This window comes from Mytilus galloprovincialis, chromosome 4 (genome assembly GCF_965363235.1).
Source record: "Mytilus galloprovincialis chromosome 4, xbMytGall1.hap1.1, whole genome shotgun sequence".
Taxonomy (NCBI): domain Eukaryota; kingdom Metazoa; phylum Mollusca; class Bivalvia; order Mytilida; family Mytilidae; genus Mytilus; species Mytilus galloprovincialis.
In genome coordinates, this window is record NC_134841.1 from 29,726,311 (window position 1) to 29,748,426 (window position 22,116).

The window sequence follows — 22,116 nt, forward strand, 5'->3', positions numbered from 1 at the left end:
GCACTTCGATGTTGACATGAATTTCAAATATATGGTCATTTTTATAAACTTCCTGTTTACAAAACTTTGAATTTTTCGAAAAACTAAGGATTTTCTTACCCCAGGCATAGATTACCTAAGCCGTATTTGGCACAGCTTTTTTGGAATTTTGGGGCCTCAATGCTCTTCAACTTTGTACTTGTTTGGCTTTATAACTATTTTGACCTGAGCGTCACTGATGAGTTTTACGTAGACGAAACGCGCGTCTGGCGTATTTAATTATAATCCTGGTATCTTTGATAACTATTTGTCATATTTTCCCATTTGATTATAAGCAACAAAAAAGGCAAAAGGTCAGTCATTAAACAAATAACACAAGATTCATCTTTAATTATTGGCTTTATTCAAACAATTTTCTAAAAAATGAAATCAAACAAAAAGCTTAAACTATAATCTCTATATACAATAAACAAAATAAATGCATTTATATCACAAATCTTTCATACTCTTTTTAAACACATGCAGTCGTCAATCGAATGACGTTGGAATCTGGTTTGCAGAATACTTCGCTCTTGTTAAGACAGTTTGCTTATGTAACTTATATGGTAAGTCAAGGAATGGTCTTAATGGTCTTAATGGTTTACAGGTTTTTTTTTACTTTGGCATATCGGTTAATGGTATTCATAAACCTAGTCACAATATACAAATCCTGGCAATACAAATAATTTGAATGAATAGACATACAATAAACAATAAAACATCAGCTAGCTTTGGAATTCCTTTCCATAATGATAATTTGTTCCTGACCACATTCTCTTCAAATCTTTTCTATATTTTTAATATCAGCAGCAACAACAGACAGTTTTATTATTCAGTCACCGGCATAACTATGTGATATATAAGAGAATTTGTCTGTCAGATCATCATAAAGGCATCAATAAATGTCTCTAACGTAAAGTTATTACATTGCATTTCATTCATTCATGAGATGATACTCCATGCTGCTGTTTTTAGCAATACGGCTCTATTTTTCAATATAAAAATGTGTCGAATAATTTTCCGATATGTTTTTGTAATCGATAATTTAAATCTCAATAAGTTATCTTTTCTGTCCATAATACGATTCAATACAGCTCTGTCATCTATGTCCAATGAATAACTGAAATCAATTGCATATGTATTAAAATCATATATATGCTGTTAAGAAATAAATAGTTGTTTCAAATGTATATAATTTGAAATAACGTCTATATGTTTGTTAATATTCAACAATTAGTTCTTGTTCTGAATAGGTATAAAATATTTGCCAGTAATTAGCTATCAATCAATTATTTAAACATGAATAAACCTAAGCACCAAATAAGTATACCATTTGAAAATCATCATACCACATCTGCAAATTTTCATGATTAAAAATGTTTAATCTTTCAACTACATAATATCAATAAAATGTTTTACAATTGTTTGATCATTGCCCACATGATCTCACTTAAATGAGCATATTTAAAAAAATAAATTATATGTAATATCAAGAAATACTGAAATCTACATGAATATATTGGTTACTAACATCAAACTTTAACTCGCTCATGGTGTTTTCACCGTCGTGGTCTAGACTGTCTTTTAATCATACGATTGAAATATACGATTGAAAGTATGGTCTTTATGGGAATTTAATGCGACTGACAACCAAGTGAGAGGTTTAGCTAGCTTTAAAACCAGGTTTAATCCACCATTGTCTACATAAGAAAATGTCTGTACCAAGTCAGAAATATGATAGTTGTTATCAATGTTTGATGAGTTTTAGTTTTTGATTTTGCCATTGAATTAGGGACTTTTCGTTCAGTATTTTTTATATTTTACTTATTTCTTGCCACATTACTAAAGCATAAACATACAATTTTGATCATGTAAATACAGTCCATATTGTTATGTTTTTTTTTGGATCATACAAAATAAACAAATAACTCACTTACAAGTAAAACTTGTACAAAAGCTATTAATGAAATAGATCCAATATCACGTGATGCTAAACCTCTGCCTTTACTTTTGTGTGTTGCATCTATAAAAGATAAGTCTTTAATATATATACATATAGTTTGGGGCATTTTGAATAACAGTACTAAAATATGCTTCTTAAAACCGTAGAGTTGGCAGAGTTGCAGATATGTAATGTAAATGCATGTAAGGCGCTTGTTGGGAATTTTTCTGTAATATATACACGCATGACGATGGAAAGCCAAATGCATATTTGTTACATGATGACTTTAAATCAATAAGGAGTAAAAAAGTAGCAAACATAAATTTCAGAAAATTGTGTTTATGTACAAAAATTAAGAGAATAAGAATGTTGTTTGGTCGTTTGCACAACATAACATTTACGTAGAAAATGTTCTCTTAATTTTTTTTATTTGTTTTGTTTCGTTTCATTGTTGTTATGTTCTAGTTTGTATCTTTTACTGTAGTTTTGCATTTTCGCCGATTGTTGACAGGTAAGCAAAGTGACGTTCAAGTGCATTTTTAACCATTGTCTTACCTTTGTATTGCGATAATGGAACTTTTCTATCTGAAATAATATTAAAATACATTTAGAAACTGATCAAAATCACGGGGTTTTTTTTTCTCATAAAATGTTCAGAAGTATAACTACAATAATAAGTTATTCGAGATGTAAATGAAAAATGATGTGTTCATTATAAATAACTATCTCAGCAGTTTGTACATTTAGTACATGTGTACTTTCCATGCTATCACATATTATAACATTCTAGAGAGCTATTATTTAGCTGCTTACCGCCAGTGTTTGCCTCTGGGAGAAATTTCCTATTTCTTTTTAAACTTCCATTATCTTCGGAGGAAATAACTGAAATAACAAGGAATATAATTTATTACCTTTTACAGATAATGTGTTTTAACTCTCTGATGTAATCAACACTTATAGAAATTCCCTATTTTCTGTAAATCATATATTATATCATTTCCTCCATTATAAAAATAATAAATAAAGGACGAGGAACTTGTCTCTGAATTTTGTTCTCATATATATACATTCACCGTGTATGATAGTTTTTTTCAGAGACAAGTGCCTGTGCATTTCAAAGTATTCGAGAAAAAAAAATCAGATTGTAAGTCGAACTTTTGATAAGCAAATGTCAATTAAAACATATACTGAATATGACTTTGACATATTTTGTCAAATGACACTTTAATTGTACCATCCTGAAACCTTGCAACAATTTACGTTTGTTAATATAACAAAAAGTAAAATCACAAAAATACTGAACTTAGAGGAAAATCAATTCGGAAAGTCCATAATCACATGGCAAAATCAAATAACAAAACGCATCAAAAACGAATGGACAAGAACTGTCATATGCCTGTTTTGGCACAGGCATTTTCAAATGTAGAAAATGGTGGATTAAACCTGGATTTAATGAACACTATAACTTTGAATGATTTCCATAACAGCGTGGACATCCGCAATACTTTATCGAATGAGACAAAACTGATTGAAACAGTATCTTATGGTTCATGGCATAATTCGCTGAATATTATGATCATGTGGTAAGTATATCCATTGGATAGGGTTCAACTGATCTTGCTTGACCTTTTCTTCATGTTTCATAGCTCAATATCATGTATTTGTAAATGGGTCAGTTTCTGGGATAGTATAAATAACTGATAAACTACATTTCATTGATAGAATAAGGGTAAAATGTATGATTGACAATTCAATTCATAATAAATATTGCCGCTGTATGTCTATATATATATATATACAACCAGCCTGCTCCTATAACGAAGCGATTTACTGTAGAACAAGAGAATGCTCAAAACATTTAAAAAATACCTAAATAGTTCACGTACTGACCTACTGAGTCGCCTTTGTCTCCCTTGTCGCCTTTAAAACCTCTCGGTCCCATAAGACCATTTGTACCAGTATATCCAAGATATCCGTTTCCTGTTAAAAACGAGTTAGCACAAAATCATACACGTGATCCTAGAACTAATTATGTTTTTTGTAACTTATAAAGTAACGTGTCAAAGCAATGCCAACATATGACGTTATACGGCAGTATATATATTAGTTGTCATATACTTTTTACATAGTATGTGCATTTGGCTTTCCGAATTTTTTTGATAGGATTGTTTCTGAAATCTTCGATGAAATGTAAAAAAAAAAGCTTTAATGAATGTCGTATTTTAACATTCATTTCGCTATATGTATATTGTTTCTTAATTTAATGCTTATTATTGTAAAGTGTTACATATTTAAATACATTCTGTAAAAGATTCTGTATCATTTTGAAACACTGACAGTATCTACTTAAGCATGTACATATATTGACAGCAGACACTATAACATTTGAGAAATACTAACAATGAACGTTACATTCTCAAACATTGCTAAAAAAAAACATTGTTAGAAGAAAATGTAGCATATGCTTACAAATTTTAAGCATATACTGTATGTATCATGCTAAGTATAACTTGCAGATAGGGTTAGTATTAATGGATTAACAACAGATGTTGTAACAAAATATACTAGAGTGAAACCTAAAACATTTTTCGATTCAGTTTTCTTAATACATGTAGATCGAATCAGTACTTTAAGTTGAAAGTCATATTTAGTTTGTGGTTGTGAGTTTTCTATTCAAATGTTAACCATGTATAAAATTGTCCACGATTTTTTGAACCATCTTATTTTGTAAAGCTCCAACTAACCTGGCTCTCCTTTTAATCCTGCATCACCTGAAAAAAAGTAAGTTTCATTTGCAAATGCATGTTGTAGCACAGGATATTTGTAATGAAATACAAATATATCAGCAGTATTTTGCATGGTGTACATAGAATTTGGATCTTTTTGCGTTTGTATTTTTTTGTATGTCTACATGTGTATCTAATAGATCTATATGTACTTTCATTTTATTCCGTATACAAAAGTTTTTCAATGACTTTTTGTTTTGTAACCTGATGAAATCACAAAATTAGCATCTACCAAACTTCCCAACAGGATTTATCATACAAAATAAGGAAATTGAAATGTGATACGTACTAAATTTCTACTATTATAATAATACAAAGCTGACATAGATATCAGAATCGAAGAATTTCTAATAATTCAGTTAAAGATTTATAAGATAACAAAAAAGACCTATCCTATATCACTTCGACATAAACTCATATAAGACACTTTCTCTAATTCTATGGAAATTTATCCCTTTCCGAACCCATTGTATAATAAAATTTAATCAACGTGTGGTTGCCGGTGATCTCAAAAGATAATTGAATGATTTTGAGGGTCATGACCTTTTTAGCTAACTGAATGAATCAAAATATGATATAACAGGTGTTAATGAAATTGACATCTTCGTGCATGTGATAAATCCGATAACCCACTATTATCGCTATTTTGTGCATTTTTCCTTTGATCTTTTTTGTGATAACTTTTCATATCATGCTACTCGCTTGAGATGGAAAATTATCGCTAGAAACTAAGGAGGCACGTGGCGTTGCTAACGAAATTGACATAAAATTGACAAACGTCGTCATAGGTAAAATAGCGATAAAGAGATTATCATTGGTCATGAAACAACTTCGTGCAATGCGAAAGGCACTCGAAGAGGATTTCGGTTAACAAAAAAAAGAAAATGTATGTTTTTATCATTAGAGAAGCAGATTTTAAACAGTTACTCGTGGATTATCGGATTTATCCAATCTTGATAGTTAAATTATAAACTTTAAAGTCCTCGTCGAGGTTCTGACTTTAAAATTGAGAATTTAACTATCTCGATTGGATAAATTCGATAACCCACTCGTATCAATGTAAGAATCTATATTTATATAAAAACTATATACCTTTATCGCCTTTATATCCTGTATATCCTAATTGTCCTCGTTGTCCCTTTTCTCCCTTTGACCCTCTACCACCTACATATAAATTGTCAATTTAGTATTTTTTTTTAATTTTTGGGGATCAAATCCGACCATTGACAAAGAACTTATTTGGTGTAACCTTATTGCTGTATCCTCAAATGTTTTTTTTTCTCTGTAATTTGTGTTGCTTGGTTACTGTCTCATTGAAGTATTATCAGCAACTCAATTAGTTCGTATATGTGACGACTTTTTAAACATGTACATAGACAATAACTGTTTAGTGTCTTTAAATATCAGATGTATTTGTACGAGGCTAGGAAACAAGGTGTATGCGAGCTTTTCGCTTCAAAGAGATATATGTATAGTATACAGATACATCATAGCGATATCTGTAGGGATGTATCTGTATAGGAGTGCACCCAAATGCAGGATAAATGCAATGAATCACAGGAATTATTATCTAATTATAACTAACTGTTAATTATAAGATGTGGAATTTCTATGAAATGCATACGTTGAAAATATGTAAACATTTTTTTATATGAGCTTTCTGTAAAAAACATTATGGATTCAGTTAAGGAATATGGCTTCCTGTAATTGAATTCTTTGGTGATTTGTGAAAATAAAGAACAACCGAGAAATTGTTTACTTTAAAAGCTCCCAATAATGTAAAAACATGCGGTTTTAATCGATAACAAATTAAATTATAGAACATAAATTAAACAGACGCAATGATGATAAAAAGCTGTACAATGAGACGTAATTAGATGCAATGGAAAGCTTTATAAAAACTAAATTGAAGTGTTGACTTATTAGGAAGCTTTTGTAAATTGTATTCTTTTCTGGTACAAATGTCATTTAAACCTCATTTATAACAACATCTATTTACATCATGATAAATATTTTTAGTTAAATTACCTAACCTTTCAAACTGCCTTATTTCATCATAAATTTTACAAACAAACTAAACCAAATTGTGGTGAATGCGTCTTATACAGACTGCATGTGTACTATCTTGCCATAGACACCCAAATCGTTTACAGTTAGAATAAAATGTTGGCGTACAGACATGATGACAAATTTAGTTATGTGTGAGTGTTTGCATCACTTGTGCTAAACTTTGAACATTATCTTCTGCAAAACGTTATTGCGTATCAATCGGTAATGACATATGATATGACGGTTTTTTTTTTACAACAATGGCGGCTTTTCTTCTCTTTGATTCTTTCCCGTCTGCAAAATTGTTAGCGGTGAATACTTCTACATTCAATTTATTGAAAAGTAAAAATGCTCTAAACTGTAAGCTACTTAAATATTGATAAAAAAGAAGACATTTGCGGTATACTTTGTTCGTCTTATATCTTTTGTAGGTTTTTGCTGCAATTTTATTTAAAAATGTTGTGCTGCGTTATTGTTTTGATACTGTTTTAATATTAATATCTTTGTTGATTCACGAAGATAGTTCAATTTATTGAATGTATTTCCAAGTGTTTCAATATTGGAGAGATTTACAAATGGAAGAAGTTCTGCATGCATAATACTGTAAAATAACATATCAGGAATCAGAACCAGTTTCCATATTAATTAGTATTACAGGTGTTTGACTTACAAGTACAGTTTCCACCTGAGTAACCATGTCCACCAGTTTCGCCCTTTTCGCCTTTGGGGCCTGAATAACCTTGTGCTCCCCTTAAACCTGGTGGCCCTTGTGGTCCAGGTAATCCCTCATTCCCTTTCCGTCCTCTTTTTCCAGGAGGTCCTTCCATTCCTGCTGGTCCAGGAGTACCTTTTGTTAAAATAAATATTGTCCAATAGAATATTGAAACTGTATTAACAATGATTAGTACCAAAGCTCATTATTATTTTACCAAATGTTTTGCTATATCACAAATATATCACTGCCGTTTTGGTGAACAAGTTGAGAAAAGAAAGAATACGTCGTATGGAAAACACATAGTTTCCATTGAATTGGTGGAGCCTCGTATTAAATTTTTCCAGTTAATAAGTGAACATATCTATTATTTCTGTGCGAACCTTTACAGTATATGTAATGAATAGTTAAAGAAATCATTTTATTTACACACCTGATGGTCCATTGGCTCCCCTCAGCCCTCCCGGCCCTACTGGTCCTATTTCACCTTTCTCACCATCTTCACCTTTCAAACCTACAAGATAAGAAGCTACTTAGAATATGTATTTTCGTGGTTATATTAAGACATCTTAAAAGTAAACTATGAGTCATTGTTGAAGGTCGTACGGTGGTCTATAGTTGTAAATCAATACATTTGATCCCTGGTGGAGAGTTGTCTCACTGGCAATGATACCACATCTTTATTTTTGTACTTATATACATCGTTTATTATCAAAATACAGTGAAATATGTAAATGTCAAAGGTTCTCGTGTCACATTTATTCAGCTGTTATCAGTGCCTGTGCATACATGCAGATGGATTAAAAATTCGAAGTTCTTCTCTATTAGCACGAATATCGTATATGACTTAGAAGAAAAATAAATGTCTTTTTGGCGTGTCTATTTGTAAAGTATATTGGCGAAAAAACAAAGAAAGGATGTGATATATTTTCTTTGTGATGGTAATTATTGTTTGATCATTAAAGACAATCAACAAGGTGTAATCACGTCATTTATCAATGAATTTACTGCTGTAGACTGAGGCAACAAATCACCAACAAATACTGCACAGCAGTAAAAGTTCCATGTTCTACAGTAGCTAGATACAGTCTTTACAGTGTATGTAATAAAATATCTTCTAGCTGATTAAATTAATTACAAGAAATTTCGTGTGGACATTTCGAGGAAAAAATGTTTTCAACTTTACTTTTCTAGACCTTGGATGGTTTATAGAGAGATTGACATAAGATATAAACATTTGTCTATACATGTTTAAGACCGTTGATGTAACTTTGTTTATTGCTTTGTAATTGTCTGTATTGTTGAATTGTCTTCTCATTGACATATACAACATCTCCTCTTATTCACGGTACACTTGATCAAATAACAAGAAGCTGGTTTGACTAAAAGAAATCAAGTGCTATTCAAATCTAGAGGTGGTTTAGTTTAGCTGAGGATTATAACAATTAAGATACTAAAATTATAAAGAAAAGTACCTTAGATCTGTGGATTTTAACAATTCATATAATAGAATTGTAAAACAAAATTATCCTTTTACTTATTTGATAGCCTTATTTTCAACAAAAAACAACATTTGTTGTTGTGACTTTATAAAACAAAACTGATACAAGTTTTTGGCAACAGAACATCGTTGAATACAATCACTTCTATAGTCCATACATTCCCGAAACTTTGCCACACAACAACGGTTTTTATACAAAAGAAGAACAAATATAAACCAAACAAGATTTTATAATTGTGTCAAAAAAAGACTCGCCTCTGTCTCCTTTGAATCCAGGAAACCCAAGTAATCCTTGATGTCCTCTAGGTCCCATTTCACCTTTTGATCCTTTAACACCTGGAAACATATAAGCATAAACATTTTAATGGTTTTAAAGCAAGCAAAGAATTATAAGTGATTATAGGTATTGAATACATAATTCTTTCGACGTAGGTCAAATCTTTCAATTGTGCGTTGAATTAATAAGGTATATATCGAAGATTGGTGCATCAAACGTCTTTCATAAGGGAACAACCATTTAACTCAAAAAGGGGGGATTTTTTTTCTATAATGCTGCATTCACACGTAATTCGAATATTTTTTTAGAGGCCCCCCCCCCCCCCTTTTTCCCCTACTACATTGGAGTTAAATGATCGTTCCCTAATATTAGATGAAAATTTTGTCAGAATCATTAGGCTGGAAAACTAAATTCGATAAGTTGCTGTCTCATTGACATGCAATATAGAATTATCAAAAATATACAAAACAATTACATTTATCAACAATGATCCAAACTCAGTATTCATAAGGTAGCCTCTTAAACCTTATCCCGTGTCGTTGGTTAACTCGTGTTGTTAACTGCAATGTTATTTGTTCGCTGTTTGGTAGTTGTTTCACCAGCAATCTTACCAAAAGTTTTTTTTTCTACAGTGACACAATTCTGCTTTCGTAAAACATGTAACATAAACTAAAGTTCATGAAGTCTAATTAGCTGATCTGGCATTCTTCAACTTTTTGTAACATTTATAAATGTGAACTTTAAAATATGCTAGTCAAATTTAGATTGTTTCCAAGGTGACTGCGGCTTTTATTTTTATTATTATTATTTTCTTAATCTCAAGGAAGCTTTTAAACCAGTGGTTCCGAGTTTTAAAGCTGAAATCATCTCTCGAAAAATTTACGGACGCCATCATGAGTTAGTTGGCTGTTATGGAATATCGCTTCCCGAATTAGACTAATACCGGTAACCGGTTTAACATGTGGATAAAGATTTGATGACCCTTCCAGAGCACAGGATATATGCCTTAGGTTTTATTGGGGTTCATGTGTTTGAAGTTCCCAATCTTTGTTTTCTCAATTGTGTATCTTATATTTCTGGTTGTCTGTTGGTGTTTTATCGTTTTTTCTCATGGCGTTTTTAGTTTATAGTTTATTTTTGACTTATGAGTTTGAATGTCGCTATGGTATCTTTCGCCTCTCTTATTTGTAGTACTTTATCATAGATTCTGTCTGACTAATGATACTACTGAGAAAATTAATTCCACAAAGAATGTTTAATTCTTATTATGTTTGTCTGTTTTTGTAATTGCAGTACATCTCCCTTTATGGATGTAACAAATCAACAACCAAAGGATCTGTGAAGTTTTATAGCTCACCTAATATATTTAAGTGTTTAATCAACTTGGAATCCCTCCAGATTGTAAAAGTGCATGATACTTTAGCAGTTGAAGAATACTTAATATTGTTAATACCCAAAAGAGATAGAAGAACAAGTGAAAAAGCAGTATATAGTATGTTGAACTACCGGATGATTATTATTACTATGAAATATAATTATTGACTTTATTTAAAACTTATGCTGAAAGTATTTAGAACTATGGCTGTGAAATTTGAGGATATTATAAGGCATCCGATATCAAAAGGGTTTATATCATATGTATTCTTTTAAACTTCTACTAAAGTAAAACGAAACTGTTCAATTCAGCCTAGACATAACTTATATGAAATCTGAACTCAATCAAGACAAATGACAGAAGAAAGTCAAGTGCGTGCTCTAGCTGTAGAGATACTGAAAACAATAAATTTCATAAAGACCATAGTTTTGCTGTAAAAACTCATGTGCAATTTTTATTGCTCATTGCGAAACTCACCTTAATATTTACAGCAACACCCATAAAAACTACTTGAATACCCCTATGCGTTTCTTTTAGTAACGACTGAGATATTGATGTTGGCTGCTTCAAGGATAAAAAGTTGAAACAAATAACAGAGGCAAGTTCGATTGACGATCGACGTTGATCAGACATCAAGTAATGAGCAAAGTTAACACTGAGTCATCGTGACGATGGACACCAGGTAAAGAGCAAAGTTAACACTGAGTCATCGTGACGATGGACACCAAGTAATGAGCAAAGTTTACACTGAGTCTTCAGGACGACGGACACCATGTATAATGAGCAAGGTTAACACTGAATCTTCTTGGCGACAGAAATAAGTAAAGAGCATGCTTCTCACCGAGTCTTCAGGTAAAGTGAGTAAAACTAAGGAATTGTATATTTAGATTTAGATATACAATTCCTTGGTAAAACTAAGAACATTCCTTAAATGTTCACTGACCTTGTTGACCTGGTGGTCCCGGTGGCCCTGGTGGCCCTGGAGGTCCTGTCTGAGCGCTCGGAACTTGAGCTCTTTTTGATCTTGCATAGTAATTATCTTGTTGATTATAGGTTGCTTCAAGATAAAAAGTCAATTAATTTTAGCTTAATATGCGGAATCTAGACTATTTATTCGCTGTATTTCTCCTGGGAATAAAGTCAATTTGTTTTCCTTTAATGAAGATTAGGTAAGTTGATACCACTGCAATGGCTTTTGAAGAAAAATCAAACTTTGTGATATATATATATATATGGTGACTTCTAACTTTAAGGATCATAAACCTCTTCACTTACTTAATTGGATATAATGAAAAAATAGGTTAAATAAAAAAAATGTACATTGGCACTCGTACCCTATTTTCTTATATAGTACGATGTTGTATTCGACATATTGGAGACCACCTAGTGTAAAGCAATGGACATGTGTCTTTAGGCACTGGGCAAGATGTAGTGTCATGACCAATGACAGAATAAATTATAAAGTGTTTAAATGGTCACATAAAAATGCTGTAAACAATAAGAAAAACTGGTGTAATAGAGCCATGAAAAAACTTAAAGATTGTAATTTTGATTCGTATACTAGTATTGATTGTGTGCTGCATAAGAATATTGTTCGAGAAATTGAAAATGTTTTATTTGATAAATATATTGTAGAATGGCAAACAAAAATTTTGTCACAGAGTAATAGTAACAAGCTTCGTACTTATAAGCTATATAAATCTCAATATTGTACAGAGTTATATTTAAAACAAAATATGTCTATTAAATTTAGAAGTGCTGATGCAAAATTTAGATGTGGTGTTGCGCCACTTAAAATAGAAACAGGACGTTATGAGAATAAACCAACAAATGAAAGATGTTGTTTTATGTGTAAAAATAAAATTGAAGACGAAAAACATGTATTTACTTTATGTCCTTTATATGCAGACCTTCGAAATATATTGTATAGTGAAGCAGTAAAACATAATGATCAATTTTATAACTTGTCTATTGACGAAAAGTTTATATTTTTATTCAGAAACGAAGAACTATGCCAGGTAGTTGCTAAAACCTGCTATAATATTTTATGTAGAAGAACAAATTTTTTATTTGTATATAGCTGATGATATATTTTAAATCTTAGATATGTGTAGTTTTAAAATTGTATAAATTTTGTATATAACTAATCCTTTAATATTAGTCTCTCATAATTCTTAATAGAATGGCACTTGTATATGTTTTAGCATTTAAGCTAATGATATTTTACAGTTAGTTTTAATATACAATATGTTTTATAAATGTTATCCAATATTTCATGTTATACGCAATGTTTTATATGTTTATTGGAATGTATAATGTTATACAAGTGGTGAGACTTTAATAGAAATATTGAATCTATTGCTGTCATTATCCAATCACCTTTGTGGTATTTAAATACCAATTGCCTGACCGGTATAAAAAAATGTCAACACAATTTGTCCATTTAAATTGTACAATAGGTATTGTGATAGCTCATCTATAGGTGGTCTTTAACTACCCAGTAAAAAATCTTAACTAAAAGGTAAAATTCAAATGACTGATAGCTAGCTTGCTTTCCTCATGTATCATGACCAATGTCCTGAATAGACTATTCTATTTAGATATGGGACATTTAAGCCATTTCTTTTTGTGTCTCTTGACAGTAAGATGGAAATTTAAATCAGTGAATTTAGTTTATAAAAAAAAGTAAATATATGTTAACTTTATGGTGCTTTTAGTGTGGGATATATTTTAAGTTTCTGATTCCTGATATGGTCAGAATTAAAGTGTTTGTGAAATAGATTTTTTTGGATAGCCCATCAAATTGTGAATATTTCTACAAGATGAATTATGTGCGGCTTGGTGTTTTCTAATGGGATATATTTTCATGTTATATTACGATTCTTGACTTGAATAGTAGTGATGATAAGTTTCGTTTAATATTAAGGATCTACTTCAACTGGAATTACTGTTTAAAATTTATTTTCAATACATGTATATCAAAAAAGTACAAATGGCGTAGTGAATAAACATTTCAGGGCTTTATTCTTTATTATGAAAGTGTGATTTACCAGCAATGATTTATTTGTGATTGTTAGCTAAATTAATAAATTTACAATAAATATATTTATTAGAAAGAACAAATTGTGTATTAAATGTAAAATGTCCCATACCTAAATAGAATAGTCCATTCAGAACATTAGACATGAGGAAAGCAATCTAGCTATCAGTCATTTAAATTAGCTCTGTCAATAACAACCAGGTAAATATACAGGTAGTTAAATGACCACCTGTTGATAATAGCTCTCAAAATACAAATTGTATTGACATTTTTTTAAACTGGTCAGGCAATAGGTAATTCACTACCACAAAGGTTATTATACCCCCGCTTTAAAAAAGGGGGGGTATACTGTTTTACCTCTGTCTGTCAGTCCGTCCGTCCGTCCATCAGTCCGTCCGTCAGTCCGTCCGTCAGTCCGTCCGTCAGTCAGTCAGTCCGTCCCATGAAACTTTCGTCACATTTTTCTCAGGAACTACAAATCCACCCTTTCTGTAATTTGGTATCAACATTTATATATGTCAGCCACACCGTGTGATGCGTTTTCAGATTCATCACTTGACAACTTCCTGTTTACCGAACACTTGTCTGATTTTACACATGATAGCCAAGTTGAAAATTTTCGTCACATTTTTCTCAGGAACTACAATACAAGGATTTCTGAAATTTGGTTTCAGGATTTATATAAGTCAGCTATACCGTGTGATGCGTTTTCAGATTCATCACTCGACAACTTCCTGTTTACCGAACACTTGTATGATTTTACACATGATAACCAAGTTAAAAATTTTCGTCACATTTTTCTCAGGAACTACAATACAAGGATTTCGGAAATTTGGTTTCAGGATTTTTATAAGTCAGCTATACCGTGTGATGCGTTTTCAGATTCATCACTCGACAACTTCCTGTTTACCGAACACTTGCATATTTTTACACTATTAATATTATCCACTTGCGGCGGGGGTATCATCAGTGAGCAGTAGCTCGCAGTTTCACTTGTTAGATAAGCACAGTAACACACCATTTACACAGTGTAGATACTATTCTGTACGCTATCCGGAAGTCGCGATTTTCGAAGCGATGATTTCCAACCGGCTAACAGGACGGTTTTGCCTACGGTAACTTTTCTCATCATTTGTTTACTCCTATATCTACAAAGTGCTTTGAACATCTTCAAGGTATATATAGCATCATAAATATGAGTTACTGTAACAAAAACATGCATTAGAATATAAAATATACGTGTGCATCACATCAACTTGGTAGAAAAAAGTGAAATCGATGGACAATTTTGCTCTCGTAGTACAAAGCAAATAATCTTTTATTGCAAATATTTGCATCAGTTTACAGTTAAATATATACTGTTTCAATATTCTTTTCGTATTTAAGTAGAATATTCGTATTTCCCATAAAAAAATATGTTTTCCTTGAGGATCCCAAAATAAATTACTGTACGATCAGTCTAGAACTGACTGTATTCTAGAAGCGATTTCAGATTTTTTGACTGTATGACCAGTCTTTGATTTTGAAGAAAAAACAACAGCAATTTGAAGGTATATACGTGTATATGTGATATTATGAACTATCCAGGGAACTATAACGTGTAATTACTTTCATCAGACAATACAAATATATTTCTGATGAATTTTTTAGATGGCAAAATAATTGTATTTTTGTTCCATCAGTCTTATTTAAAATCAAATGCCTAAAATGTAATACATGATTCACTTGTAGACTTTGTAATAGTGTATCGTTACAGTTATCTGTTTATAGCTATTACATTTTTAAAGATTATTTACACCGTCCTCCGTTGACCAATTGATGATAACATAAATCAAGCTTGTCGCTTTTAAAATAAATAAAAAAATGGATAAAGACAGCTTTGCGTTGGGGGTTAATTCATGTGATATAATTTTGGTAAGTTTACAGAAATAGAAGGTCCATAATGCATTAATCGAGTACAAATGGAGCAATTTCAGAAAAATTGAATGATTGGTTAAGGAGGTGTTGGAAATACCTGATGGGTGCCCCATATAATGCAATGTTCAAGTCCGTATCTTATATAAAGTAACCCCATAAAAGATTTTTACTAAAATTCGAAATAGACGGTGCACAATACAGTCATTATCATTTATGATAAGGAATCCGAATAAGATTAATTAATAGTTATATCAGTGACGGATTAAAAAAAAGGGGATCCGGCAGTTTGAAACCCTTTATGAACTATCAATGCATTTGTATGGGAACATATATTTGAAATCCCTTTTCTCCTGGATTGGACCCCCTCTCCATTTAAAAATGGCCGGAACCCCTAATGTATATAAAGTGGTTTATGAGGAGATGCGCTTACAAAGCATAGGCGGATCCAGGAGGGGGGGCCTGGGGGGCCCGGGCCCCCCTTTCGTGGGAAAAATTTGGTTGATTATATGATTATATAGGGAATCATTGAGCATGACTGGAGCGGGCCCCCCTTAGGTCAGTCAGCGCCCCCCCCCCCCCCCCCCCCCCTTAGGAAAAGTTCTGGATCCGCCACTGCTGAAAGCCGGCGAAACATATTGTACCGGTCGAACGGACGAACGGAAAGACGGACTTCTTCATCACTTTAACCCCCCGCTTTACAAAGTGGTGTACAATTGAGTGTCAAAGAGACAGCTCTACATCTTAAACAAAGTGAAGGAACTGTGATCAATTAGAGGCTACAGTACGGCCTCGAATGTGTGTAAATACATGCATTTTTATATAACAACTAAATCTGTGTGTTTGTACAATTTTAAGTATAACGGAGGACATTTCTGAAACTTATATACTAGTATACATCAAACCTTCCTCTTATTTTAGCAACATTTAAACATCCTTATACTTAATGTAGTAAGTCGAGTACACCCTATCAAGCTAAAATATGTTTCAGAATGTGAATGTATTGAAAGATATTTGTGTTATTTAGAAAAATGACACCTTCTAATGTATCGTAAATAACTTTGAAATCACCACTAGAATACAGTGACATAAAGACTGATCATACAGTTTTAAAATATACAAGCGAGACTGATCGTACAGTGAGAAATACAAACAAGTGTAATTTTCTTATTTCTGGCTTCAAAGAGCTGGTTGAACCTTTTACCACCACTTGAAATATACTTCATTTAGTTAATTAAGTCTGGATTTTACGTTAATTTAAACACTAAGAGGGTAAAAAGATTGTTTTTAGGTTCGCCGACTGATTTTCTTAGTGATGCACTTGAAAATCTCTTGATTAAGGCAAAGATACGAATAATGAATGTGCGGAATTTAATTCTAAACCATTTGAGAATATCGATGTCGGCTGAATTAATCATTAAGCAATGTACAGATGATCAACTTACCGTTTAATTCAGTATACCCATCAAATTTAAAATGTGATCCAAAAAGTTCTCGCTTCGAAAATCGCGACTTCCGGATAGCGTACAGAATAGTATCTACACTGTGATTTACTTAACATAACATGTTAACGTATCAATGAAAAGCGACAATAATCTGAACTTTGTATACATTTACTTTCGTTAACTTGAATTTAGCATTATGAGCCCATTTGCCACATTATTCTTACTATAGATACAATAACCTTTTTTAACAAAAAATATTATATAATACTAATTTGTTCTGCACATACCTGTTTGTTTTTTGCATGTATTTGACAAGGCTGCACATTGTTGTAAAAAGCCATAACTCTGAAATGACAAAAAGCATTTTAAAAATAATGTAAAGAAGTAGTTTACATTCGTTTTATATCACGTTTATCAATATAAATTTGTTATTTGATGGCATACCAATTACATAATAGAAGTAGATCAAATGTGCTTTTGTCGTTATTTTATGCTAATCAACATGTCTCTGTAATCGAGCGTGACTACGTATTAATTATCCCCCATAGCCATGATAGCCAATCGAACGCTTCCTTCGTCGTGGTTTTTACTACTTGACTGAGGAGTTCCAGTTAACCCTTCAGGTCTGTTCCATAGAAAGACAACACTGAATTATACTCAAGGGTACCATTAAAAATGACAGAAAACAAATCATGAATTATGAAAACTTCAAAATGCTATAGTTTGCCAGTAGGATAAATAATCACTTAATCCAAATTAAACAAATAACTCCTACATTTATGAACTGATGTGGAGACTAGCTATGTTTACATAATTTAAAATTTAGCAATGAGAATTGTATGCATATTTGATCATTTTATCAGTTATCTAAGATGGCATTCATGGTGGTATACGGTTTCAGTAGTTTTTGTTTAAAAATACACATTTTTTCTTACAAATAGAGTGATAATCTTTGAACTGCTACAAAATCTCTAAAACCGATGAATCGTTCATGGCTTTAGACAGTTAACGTTGTCTTCTTCCAATAGAGATTATCATCCTGAACATGCATAAAATTGTTGCAACTGGATTTCGACATCCAACAATCATCAACTTATTCTAGTGCCAGATTAACACTAATCAAATTTATGGATATTTGTGGCCTTAATATAATAAATTCATAAGTTTATATGTGACCAGTATTCTAAGTTTGCATTTCCCACATGATAGTCGATTTGAATCGATTATTCCTTTTATAGATAGTGCACTTGTTTATTTGAAAATTTATTAAAATTCATCAATTATATAAAATTATGGAAATGATGCATGTGTTGATAATTAGACAAACATTCTTCTATGACCAATTGACAACAATTTGTTTTTTAATGAATTATTCAACTATAGTTTTACATTTCTGATATTTCAATCACGAAGGTGTGCACATTATATCATATCGAAAACACTATACTCTTTTAAAATTGCTCAATATGTTATTTTAAATTCAATAAATGAATAACAGCATTTTCATTAATAATCTGTTTTATAACGATAAATGCTCTTTTAAATCGTTTGTAGCGTTGTTTGTTTGAAGTTTATGAACCTTCGTTGTCGTTTTTATTTATTTATTGTTAAATAGTTCTATCTACACGTTATGGACTGGTTGTTTCTCCTATTGTCAAATCTAATTGTTTTTGTGTTCTTCATTAGTATTCCATTTCATCAACTCCCAAGGACATCATTTTCAATACAATATTTTAGAATAAACTCGTTGATATTGATCATTACTGTCAGTTAATTAAGCGGAACAGCCATCCATTTTTAATACTAGTATTAAACTGTAAATTCATCTGAAGCTTCTTGGAATCGCGAATGAAATATATTTCATACCTTTGAGCGTCATTTAGTGATCTTGTTTATTAAAAGAAGACTGTCAAATGCTGTCTGATCTTTCTAGAAGAGTTTAACTGACTGTTTACTAGCTGTCAGCTATTTCAATATACATGTCTATATATTGGTAACCTGAATAATTCAGACAGTGCAAAAACAACCTTGGGTATAAAAAATATGATCACCTGCACTTCTCTAAGAACCCTTTCGATAAGTATTTGATTGGTCCATAGATTGACAGTCTGCTGCAGAGTAATATTTCTGCTTCTATTCAATATAGGTTCCTTCATTTTCAAGTGGCAGTCCAAATGTCCCACCTTTTACTCTGGTCAACCGACTTAGATTACCGGTATTGAGGTTAAAGTAAAGTCGATTTTGTTCCGAATAGGGACAACAAATACTTTAACTGGACGTTAAGCAAACAAAAGCAAGAAATCGTGAAAAATAGATCCAAAAACTAAATTGATTATAAAATTTATTTTCTTAAATGTTTGAATTTTTCAAAAGTAATAATCAGTGCCATGAAAATAACTGTTACAATACCATATTTAAAAAAAGTTGCATAATTAATTATCTTTAACCGCTGCAATATGTTGGTTTCAAACTGTTTGTTTTAAACGACAGATTCACGTTCAAAAGACACGTCATGATTAAAGAATGACGAAGATCACTACTATAGAATGACGAAGAAAAAGACTTTATACAAGGTTATGACTTTAGAATAATAAGGAGTATAAAGACATTATAAAATGCAAGGACTACAGAATGACAAAGAAAAAGACTTAATTAAAGGCCAAAACTATATAATGACGAAGAAAAAGACATTATAAAATACAAGAACTACAGACTGACAAAGAAAAAGACTTAATAAAAGGCCAGGACTATAAAAGGCGAAGAAGACATTATAACATATAAGGACTATAGAATGACGACGACGAAGACACTTTAAATGGTCTGGACTATAGTATAATAAAGAAGAAGACACTATAACAGGCCAAGAAGAAGACTTTATAAAAAGCCAGGACTATAGAATGACAAAAAAGGAGACATTCAATAGGCCAAGACTATATAATGACGAAAAAGACACAACAACATTCAGAACTATCAAATGACCAAGAAATACATTCTACCAGACTAGAAACACAAAATTATAAAGGAATATTGATAAAAAAAGAATATCAAACATGAGTCAAAATATACAACCTAGTATCCTCCTCTTCAAAAACAAATACCCCCACAAAACCAGGTTCAATCCACCATTTTCTACATTTGAAAATGCCTGTACCAAGTCCGGAATATGACAGTTATTGTCCATTCGTTTTTGATGTGTTTTGTCATTTGATTTTGCCGTGTGATTGTGGACTTTCGGATTAGATTTTCCTCTGAGTTCAGTATTTTTGTGATTTTACTTTTTACACATCCCACCTAACAAAAAACTAAAAACCAAAACAACAAACTGTGATTCAACAGAGCTGCGTCAAAAGAAGATGTGATGAATGGTTGTCCGGAATCCTTTACAACAACAAAGTTGTTAAAAGAATTCTTGACCATTAGTGTCCATTCTAATGTCACGAATGAAGAATAGGTAACATTATAGTAAAAAAGAAGCTTCATGATTGAGTGTAATTTTAATAAATGAAGTCCATTATCTCAGTGTAGAGCCTTTTATTCTATCAAAACTACATTAACTTAATTACAAAATACAATCCCGACTTTATTCAAAGAAGGTAAGTCTATGTATCGTCATGTGAGATAATGTGGTGCTACTTTGGTATTTGGTATTGACTCTGTATCGTCAATTAGGTGGACAAAAGCAAGATTATTTTTCTCTCCGTAAATAATTTACGTAAAACCTATATGACGAAAATTCTATAATTACGTCGCTACAAAATAGACACGTTAACTCAGTTACATAAAGTTTCCAATAACTAACGGTTAATTAAATTTCTCCAGAGACTTATTCTACTGTGGTCTAGTTAATCATTTGAAGGCCGGACAATTTCTTTTTAGATCCCTATTAAATATTAATCGATATTTTTACACCCATTCTTCATTAGATTAATGACAAAAATGATTACGTTGATTATGATAGATCCTTGTGGTCGGGTAGAGAGAAAACGGCTAAAAATGATAGATTTTATTTTGGCACAAAACGGGGCAATTATATTCTTTTGTAAGTTATAGCTACAATTGAAGGCTTGCAACATTTATCATCATTATGACTACTTTTCAGACTTCCACAAACAGTTAATTATCAATGAAAATTCAATAAAACATTTCCTTTCTTCCCTGGAAATTGAATTTCCCAAAACAAGTTATCTTAATTACTGCTTTGCTTGTCTCTGTAACAGTACATTCTAATGTCACACCTCAAAAGAAACACATCAGGGACAAGGCTTGGCTTTCGACAGAAATACTGACCAAATTAGGTAAAATATTTGACACCTTTAATACTGTACAGAAGTTTGGTCCTGAAAATATGAGCTTAACAATTTCATTCGGAATAAATGTAACATAGCTATAGTGATGTCAAACAAGTGATAGCAAATCGTGTTTATTGAATCAGTAAAACTCGAGAAATAAAATCAGAACATTATTTGTTCTGGATTAAGATGCAATCTAATTCCATGTTTTACACATTGTATCGTGTAGTGTCTTCTAGTTGTATTGATTTCTTTGTTTGAAACAAAATTTCAAAGACGAAGGAGGTTTTCATGTCATATGACAAGATTTGAACATCTTCTGAAAAAAATATCACAAAAGACAATGAGTTAATTGTTTTAATGTGTTGTATCATAGGAATACACTTTATTTTCCTTATTCTATTTTTAAAAATCTTTACTTTCCCCAGTTCAAAATGTATGCTATTGAAGGCAACCGTATTCTCATAAATAATTTCAATAGTAACTTTTTGCCCGTAAAACATGGCGAATTTCTGTTACTTTTTATAGTTTGAATCAAACTAGAAGCTAGTAACAATCGATCAATCCATCAATGAACCATGGTATAAAAAATACAAATCTCTATAATAATAACATTAACTATGCAAAAAGTTTATAAATTATTTAATTGTAATTGAAACAATGTTGGAAATCCCGGAAACAAAGTTGACTGTAGGTGCTGTGCATATCCCATCTTACTCTTTAATGCTTTTTAAATAACTTTAGTCCTCTCATAACGCAATTTACAAT

At 31.5% G+C, this 22,116-nt stretch overlaps 1 protein-coding gene across 2 annotated transcripts in view; it reads right to left on the reverse strand.

Annotated features, from left to right (window-relative positions):
- Positions 1 to 359: 359 nt before the first annotated feature.
- LOC143071830 (uncharacterized) overlaps positions 360 to 22,116 on the reverse strand; it is a 36,849-nt gene continuing 15,092 nt past the window's right edge. The window contains exons 2-13 of one of the 2 annotated variants that reach the window (XM_076246430.1): positions 17,347 to 17,404; positions 11,604 to 11,717; positions 9,264 to 9,344; positions 7,941 to 8,021; positions 7,466 to 7,642; positions 5,839 to 5,910; positions 4,705 to 4,731; positions 3,851 to 3,940; positions 2,774 to 2,842; positions 2,516 to 2,545; positions 1,956 to 2,041; positions 360 to 1,138 (exon numbers count right to left, since the gene is read on the reverse strand). In XM_076246430.1, coding sequence (XP_076102545.1) covers positions 1,118 to 1,138; positions 1,956 to 2,041; positions 2,516 to 2,545; positions 2,774 to 2,842; positions 3,851 to 3,940; positions 4,705 to 4,731; positions 5,839 to 5,910; positions 7,466 to 7,642; positions 7,941 to 8,021; positions 9,264 to 9,344; positions 11,604 to 11,717; positions 17,347 to 17,404 — 906 coding nt within the window. In that variant the 3' untranslated portion in view covers positions 360 to 1,117. The remainder of the gene's footprint in view (positions 1,139 to 1,955; positions 2,042 to 2,515; positions 2,546 to 2,773; positions 2,843 to 3,850; positions 3,941 to 4,704; positions 4,732 to 5,838; positions 5,911 to 7,465; positions 7,643 to 7,940; positions 8,022 to 9,263; positions 9,345 to 11,603; positions 11,718 to 17,346; positions 17,405 to 22,116) is intronic. The other variant, XM_076246431.1, reaches the window with a different exon arrangement.